Below are 22,365 nucleotides of genomic sequence, written 5' to 3' on the forward strand. Positions count from 1 at the left end.
CAGCACATACCTTACGTAAACTCACCGCACAGGGCTATAGACATACATTCCTGTTTTGAATGGGGTTTTTTTCTGTACTCCACCATGAACCTCAGAGTACAAATGTGAAACATAAAAACTAGAAATACTGGAAAAATGCTGCCCTATTTCATGTTAGTTCATGGCTGTAATAATTTATTGCACTTCGAGCTCCCAGTTAATTTTAGAAACATAAATACTGATATATGGAGCAACTGAACTGGCACCAGAGAGGTTTGGGGATACAGCAGCAGGAAATATCTGGGGGGGCAGGGCAATGCTTTCATATGAAAACAGATGTTTTCAGAACATATTTTACAAGATTTAAGTGTACTAGACTAGTACTTTAGCTTTTATGCTAAACCACAGGTTTAACAATTACAACAGTTGCATAACATATATGTGAATTAAAGTATCTAGAAGAGGTATGTTATTTATTACCTGTGGATTCAAACAGCAGTCAACACTGATGTTTTATTTCATAAGAAAACAAACTCAAAGTGTTTAAGATAAGGAAGCCACAAATGCTTGGGCCATTTCAGGTTTCTTTTTTGAAGCTTGTTCTTGTTTTTCCTTTTCAAATTCTGACTAATAAAACCCTCCGTAAACTTTCCAATAGTACAAAGTGAAAGTCCTTGGAGGTTTGAATGTTGTCATTTTGGGCCCAAAGGGCAACTTTTTGAACATTAAACGGTCAATATATAATTGACTAAATATAATGACTTAACTGTTAATTTTGCATTAAAATGTACAAGATTGTTTCAGGGGTTTTTTATGTCGACTAAAAAAAAAAAAACATAATCTCAAGCTGTAATGAATGTTGTCTTGCTTCAGTATTCTCAAGAGACCCTTCTCCTCAGCTCGAATGATATAATCATCAAATCATAGTGACAGCTGTGTTGCGGTCCAGAATACTAATAATTTGCTCATGTGTGCATGCTTCCACAGACAAACTCTTCTGTGGGGTATTTGCTTTCACGGTAATGATAGTTAACCACGGTTGGTTGCTTGGTTGGATGGATGTTTGGACTGCTCTGTTCCATCTATCAACACTTGTCATTTATGTTCTCTCCCACTCTGGACTTTCTCTGTGTTCTTCGGCCTCTTTGTCCCGGCAGTCGGAGCTGTCACATGTTTGAAATCCTGCAGGTGCTGCTGCTCCATTTTCCAAGAAACGGGAGAAATTACAGGAAGCTACAAGGAAGAATGCTTTGTTTGTCTTGTGTTTATTTCTGATACAGCTCACAGCCTGAATTAAATATCGGTTTCGTACCTTATGGACCATTTAAACAGCATTGTCTGCCCTTTTGCTCCCTGTTGCCACGTTCAGTTTTGTTTGTGACTCAATTTATCATCATATTTAACAAGTTGTGGGTTGTTACTTCACACCAAGACCCTTTTGACAAGAAGGGTTTTTAGCATCTGGAACCTTTTTGCTGTGGTGATTGGAGAGTTTTGGGCAGCACTCCAGTCTGTGTCACCTCCCACATGCTTCCTTTCTGTCCCACTTGTGTCTCCCTTCCAGTAATTGATGTCAGAGCCAGGAGTCAGATTGGTATGAAGCATGGGGTAACAATGTGAGCATGCCCTTACTTGTCCAACGTGAATATTCTATGAAACTCAGTGTTGGACATTGATGGCTGCAGACCTGCAGTGGCCCCTTGTGTTAACCCTGGGATATTACACTGTGTGAGACACTGGACACATTTCAGCTGTCAGGCAAGCACATGTTACTACAAGAGCTTACACTGATTCAAATACAACTTAATGCAATTTTGAGAGCTTTGTTTTAGCTTTTACTTCACTGCATATGAACACAATTTAAAGTTTTGTTTGACCATAGATAAATGTGATCCCCAAAAATGTATACTTTAAACAAGGTGGGTATATTTTTTTTTTCATTCTCATGGATTCAAGACAAGACAGCATCCATTTCTGAATCTTTGTGTAACCTTTATAGTTTGGAAAGTGCTTTTCACTGGAAGTACACAATGAGCTGCCGCAGTGCAGCACCCGGGCAGCTGTTGGGGGTCAAGGGTCTTGCTCAGGGACCCTTGTTGATTACTTGTCTGCTGTGGGATTCGAGAAATCTCTGAAACAAAGTTTGCTTCTCTAACCTGTAGTTCACCAGGGTCACACTATTGCTTAGATATGCCAAATATTTCCTTTATTGCACATGTAAACTTGTGTTTTTGAGGCAAATTTTAAAGATCCAACTAGTTGCTTTATATTATTTGAAGAAAAATGCTTTATAAAAGTCACGTCCTGCTTCTTTTTAAGGTTTTCCTCCTATACGAGCTTCAACAAACGGGTTTGTGGCTTATAACCTCCATTTCTCTTCACTTCCCATTTTGGTGCATTCAGATTGTATCTCGATCGCTGAGGTATTGCATGCAGAACTTGTTGGCTAACTCGGATGTTGTGCATTTGTATGACGGTGAGTGTCACAGATGACGGTGAACTTCTGTGACAGAGTCATTGTCATGGAAATATCTGGACTAAGACATGTGGAGGCTCTTATTCCGCACCAAAGCTCGCATGCAGGAGGCAAGTAGCTGAAGTTTGTTTTTTTCTTCTTCTTTTTTTGGCGTGTGTGTTTGCTGTTAACCTCCACTTGATGTGGAGTGTTTGCCTGTGAGTGATTGTGGACGGTGCCAGGATGATGGATGGCTCGCGGCCTGAAGCCTCGGGAAGCCGTTTATGTGATATTTTGGGAGAAAAGGAAGGAGGTTTGCTTTGCAAGTTGAAGTTCAGGATGCCGAAAAATCGTCCAATTACTCAAACCTTGACTTGCATACAGTTTGTTGCTTTATTATTGCTGTTGAGGGCAGTTGATTTGCAACACTTTGGCAGTCAGACGTCATAAAACATTATAGACTTGATGACAAAATACTTTTTTTTTTTTTTAACTTGTAGAGAGCAAGTGCCTTCATGATCAGTCCGATGTGCTATCACAATTTGAAAATGTCTTTGCAACAATGATTCTGGGAAACTCTGCTCTCGGTTGTAAGCACGTTATTGAGAAGGAAGGAAGTCAGATTGGCTTTTGAAAAGAGGAAGAGAAACTATGAGGGAAGAGAAGTTTCCTGTCACCACTGTGGCAACCATCACACTTGTGCCCTTTCTACCTCTCAATGTGTGCATTTCTGAAGTGTTTGCATATGTGTTCAGTGATCTGTAAAAGGATCCAGTTTACTCCTCGCAAAAACGAGTCCTGTTTCACTTGTGCTAACCACTCCATTTGAAAATCCTCTAGAACCACTCTCATATCAACTGGATCGAGAAGGACTTTGCCAAAATTAGAGTCCAGGTAAGATCTCACCACTCGTGCTATACAGTCGCTTTGCATCGGTCTTTCTGCAGCTCCTCCCTCCCTGGGTGAACATGACTGGTGCTTATCGCTGCATCTCATCCACTTCAGACTGGCACTCTTGTATTTTTGTCTCTTTGCCCTCTGGAAGTTTTATTTACCAACCACCAAAATAGTCGAGATCTGCCTTTTCTGAGCACCGACTGCAGCGCAGCATCATCGTTTGCTTGTGGGACGTAGGTGTGCTGATGGCACAGAAATGCAAGCCCTTTGGTCAAGAGAGCGTATTGTCTGCGTTGTGTTGTTTGAAGAGGGCAAGCCGCTTTCACTTGGGGGGCGGTCTCTCGTTATTCCCGACAGGAAGTGAAAACAACAATTTTCTGTCAGATTGGAAGCGTACGACTCGAGCGTCTCTCTCATGACAGCGAAGGGAGCAAAACAGTAATACAGAATATATACCTGACAGCTCAACGTACAAAATAAATCCTTTTAATCGGGTTCACATGGTGAAGCTCGAGCCTCTCTATAAATTGAACAGCAGAGCAATATATACAAATGGAGTTCAGGTTAAGAAACAAACATATTAACATAAGATCACAATGCTACGACTCGGAAAACATTGTGAGGGCCTGGTTGCCTCCATTTGTGTAATTATCAGACATGTTTATATGTTGACTATACAAACAAAAACAAAAAAAATCTAATCACATTAGTCCGACTAAAAGTGGACTTTGAACGTTCATGCAATCACTTGAACTTGACTCAGATTAGAGACTTCATCATCGAAATAATACAAACAGTTAATATTATGAGAAGTTTACACTTGCATGTATTCACAACAGTCATAATAGAATATCACAAGGTGCTCGGCACAGGCTACATACTAAATCCAGAGCTGGAAGTGGAACAGCATGTAAAAAAAATTATAAATAAAACAATTAAAGTGTACAGGAAGTTAAACAGAAGAAGCAAGCCGACTGCTAACTGTAAACATTGGGAAAACTTGTGGAGTTGGTTTGGGGATGCAGCGATGAGAAATGGTCTTAAACTGGATATACAGGATGGACCTGATTACACCCCTGTGCGTGTGCATCTATACCTCTAAAGCTTATCTAAACTCTGCATGTAAACCTAATGAGTGGCTGCCGTAATTCAATTTGGCATTTGTCGTGGCTCTTTTATGTTAAAGTGGTGTTTCCTGGATTTTGGAGCTGGAGGAAAGTAAAGAAGAGTGGGCGGCCACTTCAGCAGCTGTTTTGGGAGACAGGATGAGCAGGAATAGAGTATTATGAGAGGGAAGAGAGGAAAGAGAGGAACATGCCTGGCTAAGGACAGGAAAATCTCTTGTCATCCACAGGCAGTGAGCCTCCACAATCGCCTCTGCTGTGCTGACACAGAGAGGAGATGCATCATCCTCTGTCCACCTCCCTCTCCCTTTTCCTCTGGCTCCTGCTGGGGAGAATTGTGGGTAGAGGGAAGTGGCACAGAGCTGAGTTTTCAGTCTGGGAAATCACTGATAACACAAACCCATCAAGACACGTGGTGCAGTATTTTCAGAGGACAGAGACCCCCTTTTTTACTTTACTTTCTCATTTTTCATTTCCTCTTTCTCTTCTGGTGAACTGTTTCTCGCTTTCTCTCTCTCTCTCTCTCTCTCTCTCTCTCTCTCTCTCTCTCTCTGTCTCCCTCTGTGTGTGAGGTCATGTGTGTGTGACAAGTTAGTTTCGTGCAGGACTGTGAGAATATGAGCAGGCTCTTCCTTCCTGCTTGCTTTGGTTCCAGTTCACTTCAGCTTCAGTCAGTCACTGAGAACACGCCGATCTAATCAGACCAACAGACAAGGGAAAAAAAGAGCAAGGACCTGCGACATGATGGAGGAGAAAAGTATAGCTGGAGCCCTCTGCTAGTCCACAGAAATAATCCCAACATGAGTGCAGGGATGATTGTACAGTGGGCACCTGCTGAGCTGAGCTGAGGCAGTGCAGAGTTGACCTTGTTGCGGACATGGGCATGATGATGAGACGTTCTGGGAAACGCTGAGATGGAAAAGAAGAGGAAGTTCACCCTGAGCCGCGTTTTGTTCCTCTACCTGTTCAGAAAGGACAAACCCTTGGCCAGCAGCCCCGCTCATCGTCAAAGCTGCAGATCAACATCTGCAACGGGCGACAGCCCCGATTCTTTACCTGCATCAAAGACCTGCTGGACGGTAACGTGACACCTCCTCATGCCCTTAATAAACTTTGAGCCAGGAGTTGCTGCTGTTGTTGTCATAGTGTGCACTTGTGGGTTTGATTGATACTGCAGAGTGCCGTGGTGAGGCTCTCAGTGAGCTGCCATCAGCAGTGGTTTCACGGTGCAGCTGAATTCATGCTGGTTTCCTGTTGTCAAATAAAGTCCAAGACTCTTGTCACCTGTGATCATGATTGCTACTGTGAGACTTTTCTTAACAGGAGAACCTCAAGTATTGTTTTTATTTTGCTTGGCACAGGTTGGTTCATCTATCTATCAGGGCAGTTCCCAAGTTGTCGCTGCATTGTCTACTTGCAGGACAGATCTGCACAAGCAAGCTGATATGTTGCATTTATAGGGAACTTTTGAATAAGAAAACTCCCACTTACCAGAGGGAATATTATTCTGTATGTGCTGAAACTTCTATCTTCCCCCTTGGAAAATTGGAAGTTTTGTTAAGAGACCAAAAGTTGGTCTAATGGCAATAAGTTAAATGTTCTCACTCTATGCACAAATCAGTCTTTACCCTTTTGTTTACAGTGAACTTAAGTTGCTATATAAGGAAGTCTAGTGTGAAAACAAATATCACCACCTGATCTTCATTTTATTCCCCTTTTGGTCTGGAACTAATGCCAACCTTGTTATTCTCTTTTCTGAGCTGTGACGGCACCAACATAGTAGCATATATTGCTTGATGTGGCAATGTTGCGTGTTTGTTTTTCTCATGTGAATACTGCAAATTGGGAAATGAAACATTCCCAGTTAATAACTAATCCAGGTTCAGGCTGCACATATGTAGCCGTCTTTTTCCCCCCCCCAAATGCTTGGTTTGTTGCAGTTGTTGCAGTGCTGTGTCATACCCGAGGCTCAAGGCATACAACTCTTCCAAAGCCTAAAAAGTCAACCTGTGTTTCAGCCTTGGTGCCGTGGATGCTTTGATGCGCTCTTGTAGGGTGTTGGTGAACTGTGGATGTCAACAGAGCTGTGCCAGCACGGCTCCACCCTGCGATGAAAAACACTGTAAAGACGTTTGACAAGTCAAAAAGTCAACCTTGAGGTTACACATCGTGGGCCGTGGTGGTTTACTGCCACTCTTACATATTTGCATTTTTCGACGCAACCCACTATGATTTCCAGAAACTGTTAAAAAAAAAAAAAAAAAACTCTGACAAGAAGCCATGGGTGTAATCGCTCACACTGATATGCACATGTCGCCTTTTACTGTGCTTCCTCTTTCTGTGTATATTTTGATATGGTGCTGCTTGCATCAGGGGACACTCTTGCACAGTAGCTTTGCTTATTGCCCTGATGCTTTTTCTGACCTTCCCACAATCTTTACATACAGCAACATCAATAATGTGGCTCTTTGCTTTGTCAGTACTGACTCCAATGTTTTATTCCCCTCCCCTTCTAATTTTTCTCTCTTCAGGAGGATACAGACATCAAGGAGATCAATATTACCCATGTGGTCAAAGAGGGCTCAGAGAAAGCGGACGCGTCCCAGTTTGAACTCCTTAAAGTCTTGGGACAGGGATCATTTGGCAAGGTAGCGCTCTCCCTCACAGCTTTGGTTTCTCACACTGCATTACACGTCACTAGTATCTCCTTTGTTGTTTTACTCTCCCTCATAAGCATTGACTATCTTCTTGGGTTTGTTTTTGTTTTTTTTTTCCTTCTCTCAGGTGTTCCTGGTGCGCAAGGTGACCCCCCCTGATGACAACCAGCTCTACGCCATGAAGGTCCTGAAGAAGGCCACACTCAAAGGTACACTAACCTGGACGATGCATATGAGTAAAGTCACCCCACAGGGACATATTGCACTCTGCAGCTTCACCAGTCGATAGATTCCATCATTGCAATAGTGAAATTTTTTTTACGACCTCAGCTGCCAAACGAAGAAACAGACTCCAGGCTCAGGAGAGTTTCCTTGCAGCCGATCTGACACATCTGCCTGCTGAGAAAAGCAGATAAAACAACAGAGCTCCCCTGGTGTTTGCTCAGAAAATGGCATTTAATTATTAACTTCTTCACATATTCACTGGATCAGGGCTACTGCAACTTGAGATTTCTGACCGTTGTGCAATATCTCTTTTATCAAGTGAGTGTTTTAAGTTTTAATATGGTACGTCTGAGATCATAAGCAATATGACCATTGTCAACTTCACGACTGATGACTTTTGAAAGTTTTTCCCACAGGAAGTTCTCATGTTCACTTGTTTTGAAAAGGTTTCTCTTCGGTGGTTTGGTTTTATCATGCTTTGCTTGAAGTCGCTGCACCCTCGGTTTCATATGAGAGGGTGTAGGCTTTTCCTGTATGTGCGAATAGTGAGACCACTGCAGCTTTCAGGGGGTTTTTACACACAGGTGGTGTTTTGGCTTCCTTACGATAAACATCCAAAGGCATCGGATTTGTTGACATACTCTGAAGAATAAAGGCAGGAGAAAAATCAGTGATCATCAATTATAAACAACTTGAGAAGAAACACATTCATGGAGTAAATAGCTGAAGTGTGTCTTGTGTTTTTTTGTAAATAGATAGATGGGAAGTAAATATATTTTGGTAATAAAAACATTGTGCTTTTTATTTTTATGTTAGTCAGGTAGTCTTGGTCTCAATCTAAAGTCAAATATGTCAACTGATCAAATGGGACAGAAGCAACACAGGCTCACTGGCTTAAAGGGAACTTCTATCTATTTGTAGCATGGCTGGTGCTGTAAACACGACTCGTCAAGACGGATAAATTCAATGTCATCAATCTATTTTTAGACTGATCTTTATCTTTACATGCTCACACAAACATAGATTAATTATTAGGACCTTGGCTATGCTATTCAGTTTTTTTATGCTGCATTACAACATGCTGCACGTCTCCAAATCAGACCGTCTCCAGTCCCACAGAGCGACAGAGGGCTTCCACTGAGCGCTGTGAAACTCGCTGAGGCCGAACGGTCTCGCGACTCAGCAAATTATGAATCATTTGTACTGCAGTCCTTCAGCTAATTCATCCATGTCATTGTTACACCGCAGTGATCTCAGTGAAAAGTGGTCAAGGGATTTGTCTTGCCACTTTCCCTGAATAGATTATTTTCATCACTCGCCCTATTTAAGTGATTTTAGCTGGTGATTGATACAGACACTAAAGTCTGAAACGTCCTTGTTCGTCTTGTTGCGCCCTCAGTGAGAGACCGTGTGAGGACAAAGATGGAGCGAGACATCCTGGCGGACGTTAACCACCCATTTGTCGTCAAGCTGCACTATGGTGAGACGGAGCCACGCTTTGAAATTTGCTGAACTTCCTCTGCATAGATATTATTAACGTTACAGGACCCCAGGGATTTATCGTTTTTATTGCTTTAAATTCCCGAAGCTTTGCTTGCGCTTCGCAATTTACCGCTGAATCACCTGTGATTGATGTGTTTGTGTGTTTTTAGCATTCCAGACTGAAGGGAAGTTGTACTTGATCCTGGACTTTCTCAGAGGTGGAGATCTCTTCACGAGACTCTCGAAAGAGGTGAGAGGGCTTCATAAGGTCGCAATGTTTTTGAAGGCCTGGGCCCATTTCTCTCAGTCTCTGTCAAATATTTATCAAATTTTCTTCATTGTCTTGCTCTGGAGATGCTGCTTATTTCATTCTGCCCTCTGTGATTGTGTGTGCTTTCCAGGTGATGTTCACAGAGGAGGATGTGAAGTTTTACCTGGCAGAGCTGGCATTAGGACTGGATCACCTCCACAGCTTGGGCATCATATACAGGGATCTCAAACCGGAAAAGTTAGTCAACGGATCTCCAATACTGTTTAAAAACCATTTTTTCATGAGTAGGCTCTGAATCTGAAGCTTCATAGAAAAAGTTGTTGCAGTACTCCTGCAAGGGGTTTAATTGTCATCTCTGAGAATATGCTCTCTTCAAATAATGATTGAAAATGTGAAAAAGATACTTCTTTCGCCCTGTAATTTTCATCTGAAATAGATCAAAGGTCAGAGTATGGTTTAGGTGAAGTGTGGGTGGATGAATCATGTGATTCGTGCAACAGCGAGTACTAACTCTTTTTAATGCTGTGCTTCTTCATGTTTGTCACATTATTACATTGCTTTAATTCGTCTTTGAGCCTTAGTTTTTAAAAATTGGGGTTTTCATTAAAATAGTTGATAATTTTATCCTTCACTTGGTTTTCCCCATCATGATTTAATAATATGAGGAAAAATATCAGACAAGAATTAGCAACATTCTCACTCCCACACTTTTCTTCCTTCTCTATTGTAATTGCTGCATTGCTAGTTGTCGTTTTTTTTAAGTTTACAACTCCAAGCAGCTTATATTACAGCACACACAAAAAATCCCAATAATAATATTAAATCTTCAATGTGCAATATTTTAATAAGTGAAATATTCACCAATCATTAAACATTTCAACTCTGTTTTCTTGCAGCATTCTCCTGGATGAAGAGGGACATATCAAACTGACAGGTGAGCCTCCTGCTGCTCTTTTCACATCCCAGCACCGCCACCTCACTGACCTTCATCAGTCAGCGCGTCACCACAGCCTTATCTCCCTCACTGCAGACATCTGCATATGAACCTGTGTTTGTTCCCCAAGTTATTTATTGTGCTTAATCTTATTGACATCCGTAATACCATCAATTGATTTCCTCTGCTGCTATCCTGCTGTTATCAAAGGTCAAAGGTGACATTAGGAGAGGGGCAATATTATATTAATATATGAATATGAATCTTCAGGGGTGCAAAAAGCAGCTAAAGACGAGGTGCTGGAAGAGTAACCCTGAGATTTGTGCTGATTCAGTGACCATTCAGCGACATATTTCTCTAACTTTAAATGTTGTTTTACGTCTTGTGTGTTTTCCAGACTTCGGGTTGTGTAAAGAAGCCATCGATCATGAGAAAAAGGCCTATTCCTTCTGTGGCACTGTGGAGTACATGGCACCAGAAGTTGTTAACAGGCAGGGACACACGCACAGCGCCGACTGGTGGTCATTCGGGGTACTAATGGTAAGGGGAAAATTATTTTCAATGCGAGTCCATATAGTAAATTGTTTATTTATATATATATGTGTGTGTATGTATGTATTCAGACTGGTGGACCTGAGCTGCATGTTTTCTTCCCCAGTTTGAGATGCTGACAGGAGCGCTGCCATTTCAAGGGAAGGACCGCAAAGAAACGATGAATCTGATTTTGAAGTGAGTACCATCAGGGTGCAAGAACAATTCGAGACATTAGCCTTCTGTCACATAGCATAACAAGTGAAAATGCCTCAGTCTGTATCTGGTAATTACAGCCGTGTGCCGTCTGTCTCTTCCTGCAGGGCACGTCTAGGAATGCCTCAGTTCCTGAGTACAGAGGCCCAATCTCTTGTCAGGGCTTTATTCAAGAGGAACGCTGCCAACAGACTGGGTTAGTATCGATTCGGGAAACATGATTTTAAAAAATGACACCAGATAGTAATCCATTAAACTTTTCTTTCAGGGGTTGGGCTTTATATTCTCAGCTGTTTGATGTTGCTGAATCTTGACATTTTTTGTTTGGTTTTTTTTAAGGATCTGGTCCAGACGGCGCAGAGGAGATTAAGCGGCACTGTTTCTTCTCCACCATAGACTGGAATGTGAGTATCTTTTAATATAACGCAATAATAACTGCGTTGAATGGTTGGTTGTTGTATTTTCACGGTGTGAGAATAAACCCTTTTCCTCTTTTAGAAACTGTTCCGAAAAGAGCTGAAGCCACCTTTCAAGCCAGCTGTTGCACGTCCAGACGACACCTTCTACTTTGACTCCGAGTTTACTTCTCGCACTCCAAAAGGTAAAAGGTCAAAGATGAAACTTCACGTGTGCCAACAGCTTCTCTTTTTTTCAACTTTTTATTTGCCATGCTACCTCTTCTCAGTGTTTGCCCTTTCCAATGTATTTTGGGATCCCTGTCCCTTTAACAACAACAATCGCGTAGGTCTCTACCCTATCTACCAGAGTCACCTCTTGTTTTTTGCATCTTATTCATACAACACCATTTCTGTGTCTTTGTAGTTTTCCTCTGTTCTCTGTAACACACTGCTGCACTCGGCACTGATATCCACACACATAACAATTGACCTAAAATGCTAGGGTAATTAAAAAAGACGACTAACAACTAATGAAAAACAAGCACATGCACGCAGACTTTCTCACACACATTCCTATCATTGCTCATCCCCCCCCCCCCCCCTTAAAGTACATTCATCCCCTGCATATATTCCGGTGGGCACACTCACAACAAGCTGTGCGTTAGAAAATATGTTGCATCAACCAGCTGATGAGCAGAAAAAAAAATCTGCATCTTATCTTTTTTTTTTTTTTTTATACTCCCGGGCTATGAAGTTGGCAACACTCGCTTGCCTGTTGTCATAGTTACAATCCCAGGTCCAACAACAGGGAAAGGGCTGCATGCCGTGCCCCAGACGATCAGCAAAGTCCAATCACCACCTGATGACAGGTTTTCACCCACCCTTGTTGTCAGAGAAATAATACTCCCCCTGATAGAGGTACAGCTGGAAATACAGATAGATGGATAGAAAGGCGGGGAGGCACACAAGGCACATTCAAAATCCCATTAAGTTTCTGCATCAGACAGACACTGACGAAAACTGCTTTCATGCCTGGTTTCTCTCTTTCAAAGCAGTACCGGAGCGCTATTATGTGCATCATATTTTCCTCCCTTTGCTTTTTAAGCTAATCAACTATTTAAACGCGTCACCCTGTACACCCTGGACAGGCTCACAAGGATCCTATCCATTATCCTAACATTGTATTTGACCGTCTTTACAGACTCTCCTGGAGTGCCTCCGAGTGCTGGAGCCAACCAGCTCTTCAGAGGCTTCAGCTTCATTGCGTCACCTCTGATGGAGGAGGAGGGCATCGTGGAGAAAGTGCAGCCACCTCCGCACCCGGTTGTCCAGGTCAGATTTATGTCCCATCAGTCTGTCTGCTGTACCATTTCATTTAACTGAGAGTTTGCAAGGGGGGGGGGAATTCCAGCAGCCTGGGGGTAAAGACGATGGGGTCACCAATCCATCAACCACTGTCACTCATTAACATGAAAAGCATGTTTTTGGACTGTGGAAGGAAATGAGAGGCCTCGTAAATAATCCACATGCTCAGGGAGAACATGTAAACAAAACGGAAAAGGCCCTCCTGAAATTAGAATTGAGCCAGGCTGTGAGAAAAAAAGAGTGCAAGCAGCGATCTGGTGAGCTCTAAATTATGCAAAAGCCTCCCAGAAAAGTTAATATGGTGCGTCGCATTTCAAAGAGGAAAAATGGCGGATCATGTTCTCATGGCAAAAAGGGAAGAAAACATGAAAGGTGAGACGAGGAGAGCCGGATTTATTGTACAAGGAGTGCGTAAAGCTGACAGGAACAAAAGAGAGTGAAGTGGCTCAAAAGAGGTACATGGTTTCAGATCCTGTTTCATGCCTGGCAGAAGCGATAATTAGCTGCCGGTGTCAGATTGAGAGAGACAGTAAGGCGGAGAGTGAGAGCATTTCTCGAAATAGATGCAGCTCTTTCCTCAGAATCATCAGCATCTGTCTACCTTGTCATCTTTGTCAGTCTGTTACACCTCCGCTGCTCTTCACATTTCAACTCTTCCTCTGCAGCAGCTCCATGGGAAGAACTTGCTGTTCAGCGACGGCTACGTACTAAAAGAAGACATCGGCATGGGCTCCTTCTCTGTCTGCAAACGCTGCATCCACAAAGCCACCAACACTGAATACGCTGTGAAGGTATGGCCACACACACACATTATTATGATGTACAATTGCATTTACTACACCGATCCAAAGTGCAAATGAGATCAAGCACCAAATACCTGCAACACCATTTGTTACCCGTGAAGTCGAGGTTTGAATCTCCCTCTGTGTCCATTAGCGAAGCTTTTAACCCTCGACTGCTCCCCAGGCGCTGCACAACGCACAGATGAGATGAACTATGAATAGGATGGGTTAAATACAGAATGGTAGCTTCCTGACGGGGATCAATAAATAACGTGAAATTAATAAGTTAGTAGTTCAGTATCTGAATTAGCATTTTCTCCATGCGCACTGAGGCTTCAAGTGTCATTGCTGATTTTCTGATTGACAGATGATTGACAAGACCAGCACAGACGCCTCAGAGGAGATTGAGATTCTACTCAGATATGGACAGCACCCCAACATCATAACACTGAAAGATGTGAGTCCATGTCTCTGCACTCGTCTGGCCACGTCATTGGGTAAATGATAGCAGTAAGTGAAGAGTAATATGTGTTTCAGGTCTACGACAATGGGAAGCAGGTGTTCCTGGTGACGGAGCTGATGCGCGGAGGGGAGCTGCTGGATCGGATCCTTAAGCAGAAGTTCTTCTCGGAGCGAGAGGCCAGCGCTGTGCTTTACACCATCACCAAGACTGTAGAGTACCTCCACTCACAGGGGGTGAGGAGAGCTTAAGTCTTTTAAGATGATAGTTTAACAATCACTAACCAAATTTGGCAAGCGTGATCCTTCGGCTTACCAAGAATATCTAGTCAAATTTAATAAATCCGTGACTGAAAAGTACCAAAATCTCTGCACAAACGGAATTCCAGTTGTGCCTTTTCAATAGAGACTAAGGTTTTAGTCTGGCTTTTACAATTGTTTAAATTGTGTGCAGTCGCAAACAGTATGTCTGCATTTCGCAGTTGGTCGACTAAGAATAATGGTGTGATTGACGACAAGCGCAAAACAGTATTTAAATCAGCCTTAATGTTTGCGTCGATGGTGGGCAGAGTGCACGCTAGCGCTAAATGGAGTTGGAAGCGTTGGTGGAGGAAGTTATCAATCATAGTGGAGAGCTGAATGTGGCTTAAAAAAACACAACACGGGAGCTAATTTGTCACAGTCCGACACCGAGGAAAAAAACAAGGACATCAAAAGAAATTAAGACAAGATGGTGAAACCTTAGAAGAACAAAAAAATTTAAATATATCTTTTATGTATTTGTAGGTTGGTAAGGGAATGTCTCTTGGCACAATGACAGAAGCTGTAACTGCAAGACGACAATGCAGTTGTTTTTGGATTTGACATTGTGCGTATTCAATGGATCTATTGATATATACACCTCTCTGTAGTTTACATAGTCGGTGCACCTGAAGAGTAGATAAACTTTAAATGTTTAGTGAATGGGGCCTTTCAAGTTTTGAAGTTATGTTCATCAATCATCTTTGTAGACATTCAAATAAACATGTGACTAAATTAATTGACAAAAGAATCAAAAGTCAGTATCATTTTATGTGAAATGGTCAGTACTGCCACTGTCCATCATTGACATTGTGTAAAGTGACACACATTTGCATTCACTTCATCAACTGATCGATCTCCACTTTGCAAATGTTGTGCCACTTCTCCTCAAAGACTCCTCGAGTTTCACACACTCAGGTGTTTGCTGCCAACTAACATCCGGTAGATCAACAGCCTCTCTGCTCATCTGTGGCATCTTGTAGTTTGATTCAAAGTCCTTCTTATAATTAGGACTTAAATAGGTGCTATTTCAGCATGCACTAAAAGAAAAGAACATTTAAATGTAAACACTTTGACATCTGCAGTCATGATTTTTGCTAACTATATAATAACCTAGACCGCACTAAAATACGTAAATGAGAATCGACATTTGTGTGCACATGTACATAAATCATACATTTCGCATGAACCATAGTGTGTTTTTATCCCTCTCTTCTTCGTCAGGTGGTACACAGAGATCTCAAGCCCAGCAACATTCTTTACGTTGATGATTCGGTAAATCCAGAGTCGATCCGTATCTGTGACTTTGGCTTCGCTAAGCAGCTGCGCGCCAACAACGGCCTGCTGATGACCCCGTGTTACACTGCTAACTTCGTAGCTCCTGAGGTGAGAAGCTCGAACGAGTAGTTACTTGAATTGCATAGAAAATTGAAAAAGAAACCTGGCGGTGCAAAAATAAAATGTGTGATTGTTTCTGACGACCATTCTTAGGTGTTGAAGCGTCAGGGCTACGATGTGGGATGTGACATCTGGAGTCTGGGAGTCTTACTGTACACCATGCTGGCTGGGTACACAGCAACACTTCACTCCCATTTTATCACTCTCTTTATTTTCTCTTTGCTCTTTGTATTCATTCAGTTGTCTTTCCACTTTCTTCCCACTAGTTTTACTCCATTTGCCAACGGGCCCGAGGACACTCCAAATGAGATCCTGGGCAGAATAGGAAGTGGCCATTTCAGTCTGACTGGAGGCAACTGGGACACCGTGTCTGATGCTGCGAAGGTACGACTCCATATTTGCATTGAGTTTTTGCTACGATTGCTATGCGCTCCCCAAATTCCACCTTCAACAGCACTATAAATGTCATTATATGTTACATAGAGCAGCAATAAAGGCATTAAATACATTTCCTGCTTCTAGGACCTTGTCTCCAAGATGCTTCACGTGGACCCTCATCAGAGAATGAGTGCTAAACAGGTTCTCAAACACCCCTGGATTGTACAAAGAGATAAACTCCCCAACAGTCAGCTGCAACACCAGGACCCCAAACTTGTCAAGGTAACAAAGCAAAGCACATACACTCATATTTTCACCCTGAAAGTTGAAATCTAGTTTGGATTTTAAATGTTAACAAGTATGTGATGACAGTAATAAAGACAAATCAAATGCGAAGTCAAAGTGTAACAGATGTATCTTTAGCAGGTTTAAGCCTCTAGCCAGAACACATCTACAAATTCCAAGAGTCACGTTCGAATCCCACCAACCCACATTATATTTTGATGTAAAACACATTAGGAAGTCCAGCATTTAAAGAGTTTGTAAGACTGCACAATTTTACTCCTGTTTCCTCGAAGTTAAGAATCCTGCTTTTCTTGCATTTGAAAGTGCATTTGTCTGTTTATATTGTTATGTAGAGGACAGTAGATGGGCTATAATAAAACATTTTTAAGCCAGTTTAGTTTTGTTTATATAGAAAGGAAAGAAAAAAATGTCTTTACCAGGGAGACGCCTCTGATTGGGGAATTGTAAGAGGGAAAATGATTAGACAGGACAGAGATTAACAAACAAGTTGGTGTCAGAATCGATGGGGTTAGGAGATACAGATCATCAACTCCATGTCCGTCTGTCAGAGATTTTGCAGGAAGATACAGAGAAAGAGAGAAAACACAGACCACTGTAGAGAGACTAAATATTAGTTGCACACAATGAATGGACACAAAGTGGTACAGAAGAGAAAGTCAATTCAGTAAAAGTCTCTCATCCATCTATACCGACAGCAGCTTAACTAGGAAATGGTCCAGGTTACCCTGAGCCACCTCTGACATCAGAATGACTGTGTTAAGATAAGTTGAATATTGAGCTTCGGCTTTCTTACAGGGTGCAATGGCTGCCACCTACTCCGCCCTGAAGAACTCACAACCCACTCCAGAGCTCAAACCCATCGAGAGCTCCTTCCTCGCTCAGCGGCGTGTCAAGAAGCTTCCTTCCACTTCCCTGTAGAGACTCGAAACGGCCAATCAGCTCTCTGGAGTCTGATCAAAACCACACTTCCTGGCTTCAAGCTTCCTGTCCACCCGCCAATACCAGCCAAGGAACACTGACTATGGTCCTGTCCTCTCCTTGTGACATCTGTTGTCCCGCTCTGGCTGTCATTCTCCTAATGCGGGCTCGTGAGCTCTCGTTGGACGAGCAAAAAAAAAAAAATCGTAAAAATGGAAGGGATGGGGGGGGGGATTGAATTGGTGCAGGTTTTCAGCAGATGTATTAGTGCCGTGTGAATGTGAGTAAGCGAGTGTGCATGATCTGCCAGAGTCGATGCAGCCATGTTTTTGATAGTAACAATGAAAGTTTCTCTCCTGATCATCATTGCTGTAATTAGTTGTCATACTTGCTGCACGTCCGCTTGTTTTGTCTTCCTGTTTTGTTTTGTTTTGTTTTTTTTGTAGCGTTGATGAGCTTTACATTACCGGTTGTGCTGCCAAATCAACCTGTGCCGACAGCACACCGCCACAGTACTGTCCAACTGCTGTTAAATGTTTTTAAAAGGAGCATTATTGATATAAATATGAAACATTTCTGCCATAAATGCCTCTTTGGCTTGGGTACAGCCAGAGTTTGTGGATTCTGGGAAATGTCAATTGCTGATGTTTTGGTCAGAGCTTGTATTTTGTTTTATAGAGAGCGGGCGATGTGTCTGTGTGTGTGTGTGTGTGTGCGCGCGCGCGTGTGTGTGTGTGTGTGTGTGTGTGTGTGCGCGTTTGTCAGTTGCATGACTTGCAGTGTGTGTCTGTACCGTCTTGCAGGATGCTGCAGAGTCATGTGCATGGTCCGGTGACGTGATGATGTCATGTGGCTTTCTTGTTTCGCTCCTCTCCCTTTCTTTGCTTGGTCAATCTTCTGGCAACCATTTGAGATGTCTATTATTTTTTATTACGACAAAAACTAGTAAAATAGGTGGCTTTCTGTGAAAGAAAACCTGCCCAAGGAACAATGTGGCATGTTAAAATTATATACTTGCTTTGTTTTTCTCAATTTTCTCAATTTGTTTTCCACTGTTTCTTGAATAATGCATATTGAATACCGTTTCCTGTGTTGGCTGCTTTCGTTGCTGTTTTGTTTCTTTTTTCTTTTTCGTCTCAAGAAAGTGGTGATTTAAAATAGTCAAAGACAAGCTGAGCACATCCAACCCTGGGGACTTGATGCCATACAGGTCTTTTCTTCTGTTTGGAAAAACTGTAAAAGTTGCAGGGCTGACTGGTGTCTTCGTGAAACTGAGCACTGCTTCGATTCCCTTGAAAGTCGGTCAAAACACTGGTTGATAGCCTCACAGAGGCAATCCTTTTCACTCATGACATTTGAATCCCTTTGATACTGCTCAATTTACGACTTGTTTACATTTTATCGGCGCTGAATTTTAGGCCTCTAAAGAAGAGAAAATGTGTCTCATTGTAAGTCGCTTCATAGGGTAGGTCCTGCTTTCAGCTCAGTGCCTAAACCTACAGGTGAGGCAGAAGGTCTTGCTTTGCAAACACGTGACAGGAACCAAGAAGACACCGGTACACGTGTGTGGAAGGACAGACCTGTGTGGCTACATAATGTTATGGACAGCTGTCCTACCTCAAGAGATCAAAGTTATGTTATAATTCTTGTTTGGTGGCAAAACTCTCCCTCCTTTGGCTAAATTTATGGTAAGATGTTATTATATGAGAAAAAAAAAATAAAGATTTTTATATCTTACAATATTAAAAATTGAGTTGCTATGACGAGGTGTGGCTCATTCTTTATTGGTACGACCAACCGGCAATATAAATTACTTAGTTAACTATGAAAGTGGTTTCCTTAAAAGAAAAAATCTGATGCATACAGGTTGCTAATCTGTTATATCAACTTCTCTTAAATTCTGTGTTTTCACTGCATACTCCAGATGGTGCCATTACAATCAGTCTGAGTTTAGGAAGTAAGGAGAACTTCTCTAAATGAATAATTAACAATTAACAATATAATAATTAGCAATATTGTGAACTCAAGTTGAACTGTAATTTCAGTCTGACAAGGTAAGTGATTTAAGTTTTCACATCTCTCTTAAGATATATATATATAATAATAAATGTTAATATTTTTTCCAGAGTAGCATGGCCCTTATGCTTCATGCATTTACCTGTACACATTGGAAAATATGCAAGTGGATAGTTCAGACTAAAATGTGCTTCCTCTATTGCAGTGTAACGTGTTGGTTAAATACTCAGTTTGAATTCACTGAAGTGAGTGCTGCATTAACAAATAAAAGAGCAAGACGCCTAGTCAAATGTCTTGGACCAAGGTCTGGAGGTTTAAGCAAGCATAATATACAAATTGAAACAAATCTCGTCTATCAGACAAGGTTTTTCTTACCCAGCTGCTCAGACATAAAACACAGAAACTGGTGTATTAATGAAAGATCCACAGGGTTAAATCACCAGTAAGCAGCTGACAATACACTTTTACAGCAGTCATCAGGCTTCGAGCATTTTGATTCAATGTATGATGATCCTTGGCTGTTGTTTTAGAGCAGCCTGTAAATGCAAACTAAACTGGAGGGCACGTCACACTTTGTCATGCAAGTACAGCCATATTTTTATATTTCATCTCTCCAATCGAATTTCTGGATCCATTATGTTAACCGTATACTCGTTTCCCTGTTTTGTAAGATGTTGGACCTCACTGTGGTGTGAGACAAGACGGCCTTAATTCAAAGTAACAATTGAAAATGATTTACGTCAACATACATGAAGAACAAACAAGTGCAGAAACAAAAATGATAAAGCAATTTAAAAGAAAAATGTTTCATAGAAAAACAAAAATGTTTAGCATAGAACAGATGAGAAAATGAATTCAATGCAAGACTTGAAGATAGAGAGCAGCAGCAAATGGAAAGATCCAGCTTTTTTTGTTTGTTTGTATGTTTTTAAGAACTGAGTTGGACTTGTCCTCTCATTTTCCCCCAGGTTTTTGGAACATACGAACTAAAAACAGCTTTTGCATGTTTAGTTCTGACTCTGGAAACAAAGGTTTAAAGTTTAAACAGATGGGTCTGAACCAAGGCTCTGCAACCTGCAGCTCTGCAGCTATATGTGGCTCTTTAGCCCTTCTATAGTGGCTCCCTGAAGCTTTCAGAAAATGATATGTAAATAAACTTATTTTAAGGTTATTTACACAACAGTAATTTACAAAAGGACTCAAATATGCTTTAAGAAAAATAACTAAAATGAGGAAAAATAGCTGAAATCACCAAAATGAGAATGGAATGGAATATTTCCCATCCTAAATCCAGGTTTTTCTGGCTCGAGCTGGTGGAAACTATAAGATCAGATTTGAAGCTTGTTATCCTGACATGAGATGTCAAAGTGGTTTGAAGAACTGCAGTACATTGTGTTCGGCAGCTCCAGGCCTGATGTGTTTCCACAGATGGTCACTGGAGGGAGATAAAGCACAAGCTTGTGTAAATGTAATCAACCCAGGCCTGTCTAGTTATTAAGTGCATTTGGGATAAAGCGCTTCCATCTGACCATGATTAATGTGGTCATCTTTTAATGTCCATTCAACTAATGCGTTATTTCTGGGTTAGGGTCCAAAAACAGCTTCACACAATGTAATGACAAATTTGCACCTTCTGGTTTAAGAAAAGTACTGAAAGGCACAGCTGGTGCATTTGCAGTTGTCATGTTAAATATAGTGTATATTTATACAGGCACGGAGGAAACAGCTTACAGTATCAGAATGAAAATGAGTTGGTTTCTCACCGCCTCTCCTCCAGTCCTTCCTCCCCTGTGGCATTTTAACTGTCATGTTGTACCATATTCTCCTCCTCCTCCTCCTCGTTATGCAACAAAGACACCATCACACCGTGAAGCATCACTGCAGATTCAGCTTTATTACACATAGTATCACATCTACCTGCCTTTAGTATGTACCACCACACTCACTTACATAACAGCCACACAGTAAGTGCTGCATATCCTCTCAGACTGCAGCTTTCTCTCACTCATCTGCAACCAGCTCAGTCACAGTGATGCTGAACCCTGTGCATTGTCTTATGTGTAATTAATGCCCTCTATTTATACCCCGACAACATGAATGCATACCTTGATATGTGAGCAGGGGGCTCTGTTCTCATTGACGTCATCGTAACAGTAAGTCACACTGTCATGAATGACTTCCTGCCCCTTCACACACTCGTGTACACACACATTAATATACAGAGTCTGACGGACTCAGCCTGCAGCAGCAGAAAGAGCCCACCGATATTGATTACAGAACAGTAAAAACACCAGTATCATCACTATCATCTGTGTAGGAAGTGGTGCAGTTTATATCTGGGTCGAGTCTCCTCTTTACTGTTTACTGCAGCTGGCAGCTGGAGCAGCTCTGCTCAAATGCTGGATTTTCCAGATTTTTTCTTTTTTTTTTAACATGAGTGGGAGGTTGTGTGGGTTGACGTGAGAGTGGAGCCTTGTCTGATAGGAGTTCTCTAAGAAACAGTGTCAAACACTTTAGTTTAATACAAACATGTGCGATGATTTTTTTTTTACATAAGTATTGACATGTATATATATTTACAATGAAGTGTGTGTGTGCGTGTGTGTGTGCGTGTGTGTGCGTGTGTGTGTGTGTGTGCGTGTGTGAGTGTGTGGGTGTTTCTGTGTTTCTGTGTTTCTCAGCTGGGATTGGTTCCAGTTCCCCAATCCTGAATTGCTTCAGAAATACGGTACAACACACAACTCATAAACACCAGAGAGAAACTTCTCTCACTCCCTGACTATTGGGCGCACAAAAATACATCCCTGAAATGTAAAAATAAAATAAAAAATTAAGGATAATGTGAGATTGTTAATAATGTTTTTATTGCTTACAAATGGAGGGTTGTGATTTTGTGTGTTTTGCACATATTAGGCACATTAAAAAAAAAAAAAAAGTATTCTGAATAATAACTAAAATAATTTCCACAGCATGTGTGGGAGTCTATTGTGTACTTATGACTGGGAGAAAATGTAATCGAGCATGTGTGTGTGCCTTTGTCAAAACAGGACCGTTTTGTGTTTAGTCATCCTCCGTGTTTTGCAGGCAGGCTGCCTCTTGCTGCTCAAGATGTTTACCGACGATGTGAGCAATCTGCGCAGGCCACAGTAGACCCCATGTGGGATTAGTTTAGAGAAAGTTGTTTTCAAATGCAGGATGTTGCTCAGCCTTGTGTCTTCCAAAAAAGGGCCACACACATCAAAAAAATATTCTAGCGGCTCCCATTCAACCACTG

At 41.7% G+C, this 22,365-nt stretch overlaps 1 protein-coding gene across 3 annotated transcripts in view; it reads left to right on the forward strand.

The window, feature by feature from the left end:
• Positions 1–18,796, forward strand: part of rps6ka1 (ribosomal protein S6 kinase a, polypeptide 1) — a 48,583-nt gene extending 29,787 nt beyond the window's left edge. The window contains exons 3-23 of one of the 3 annotated variants that reach the window (XM_080512747.1): positions 3,275–3,328; positions 6,987–7,103; positions 7,240–7,321; positions 8,737–8,817; positions 8,990–9,069; positions 9,221–9,327; positions 9,987–10,024; positions 10,422–10,564; positions 10,683–10,753; positions 10,879–10,967; positions 11,111–11,175; positions 11,270–11,372; positions 12,371–12,501; positions 13,200–13,325; positions 13,684–13,773; positions 13,854–14,012; positions 15,300–15,461; positions 15,567–15,643; positions 15,740–15,857; positions 15,996–16,133; positions 16,953–18,796. In XM_080512747.1, coding sequence (XP_080368873.1) covers positions 3,275–3,328; positions 6,987–7,103; positions 7,240–7,321; positions 8,737–8,817; positions 8,990–9,069; positions 9,221–9,327; positions 9,987–10,024; positions 10,422–10,564; positions 10,683–10,753; positions 10,879–10,967; positions 11,111–11,175; positions 11,270–11,372; positions 12,371–12,501; positions 13,200–13,325; positions 13,684–13,773; positions 13,854–14,012; positions 15,300–15,461; positions 15,567–15,643; positions 15,740–15,857; positions 15,996–16,133; positions 16,953–17,075 — 2,154 coding nt within the window. In that variant the 3' untranslated portion in view covers positions 17,076–18,796. Of the gene's footprint in view, positions 1–3,274; positions 3,329–5,312; positions 5,535–6,986; positions 7,104–7,239; positions 7,322–8,736; positions 8,818–8,989; positions 9,070–9,220; positions 9,328–9,986; positions 10,025–10,421; positions 10,565–10,682; positions 10,754–10,878; positions 10,968–11,110; positions 11,176–11,269; positions 11,373–12,370; positions 12,502–13,199; positions 13,326–13,683; positions 13,774–13,853; positions 14,013–15,299; positions 15,462–15,566; positions 15,644–15,739; positions 15,858–15,995; positions 16,134–16,952 lie in introns of those variants that run through there. The other 2 variants (XM_080512746.1, XM_080512748.1) reach the window with 2 other exon arrangements.
• The last annotated feature ends 3,569 nt before the right edge of the window (positions 18,797–22,365 follow it).

Source organism: Blennius ocellaris, assembly GCF_963422515.1.
Source record: "Blennius ocellaris genome assembly, chromosome: 17".
Lineage (NCBI taxonomy): Eukaryota > Metazoa > Chordata > Actinopteri > Blenniiformes > Blenniidae > Blennius > Blennius ocellaris.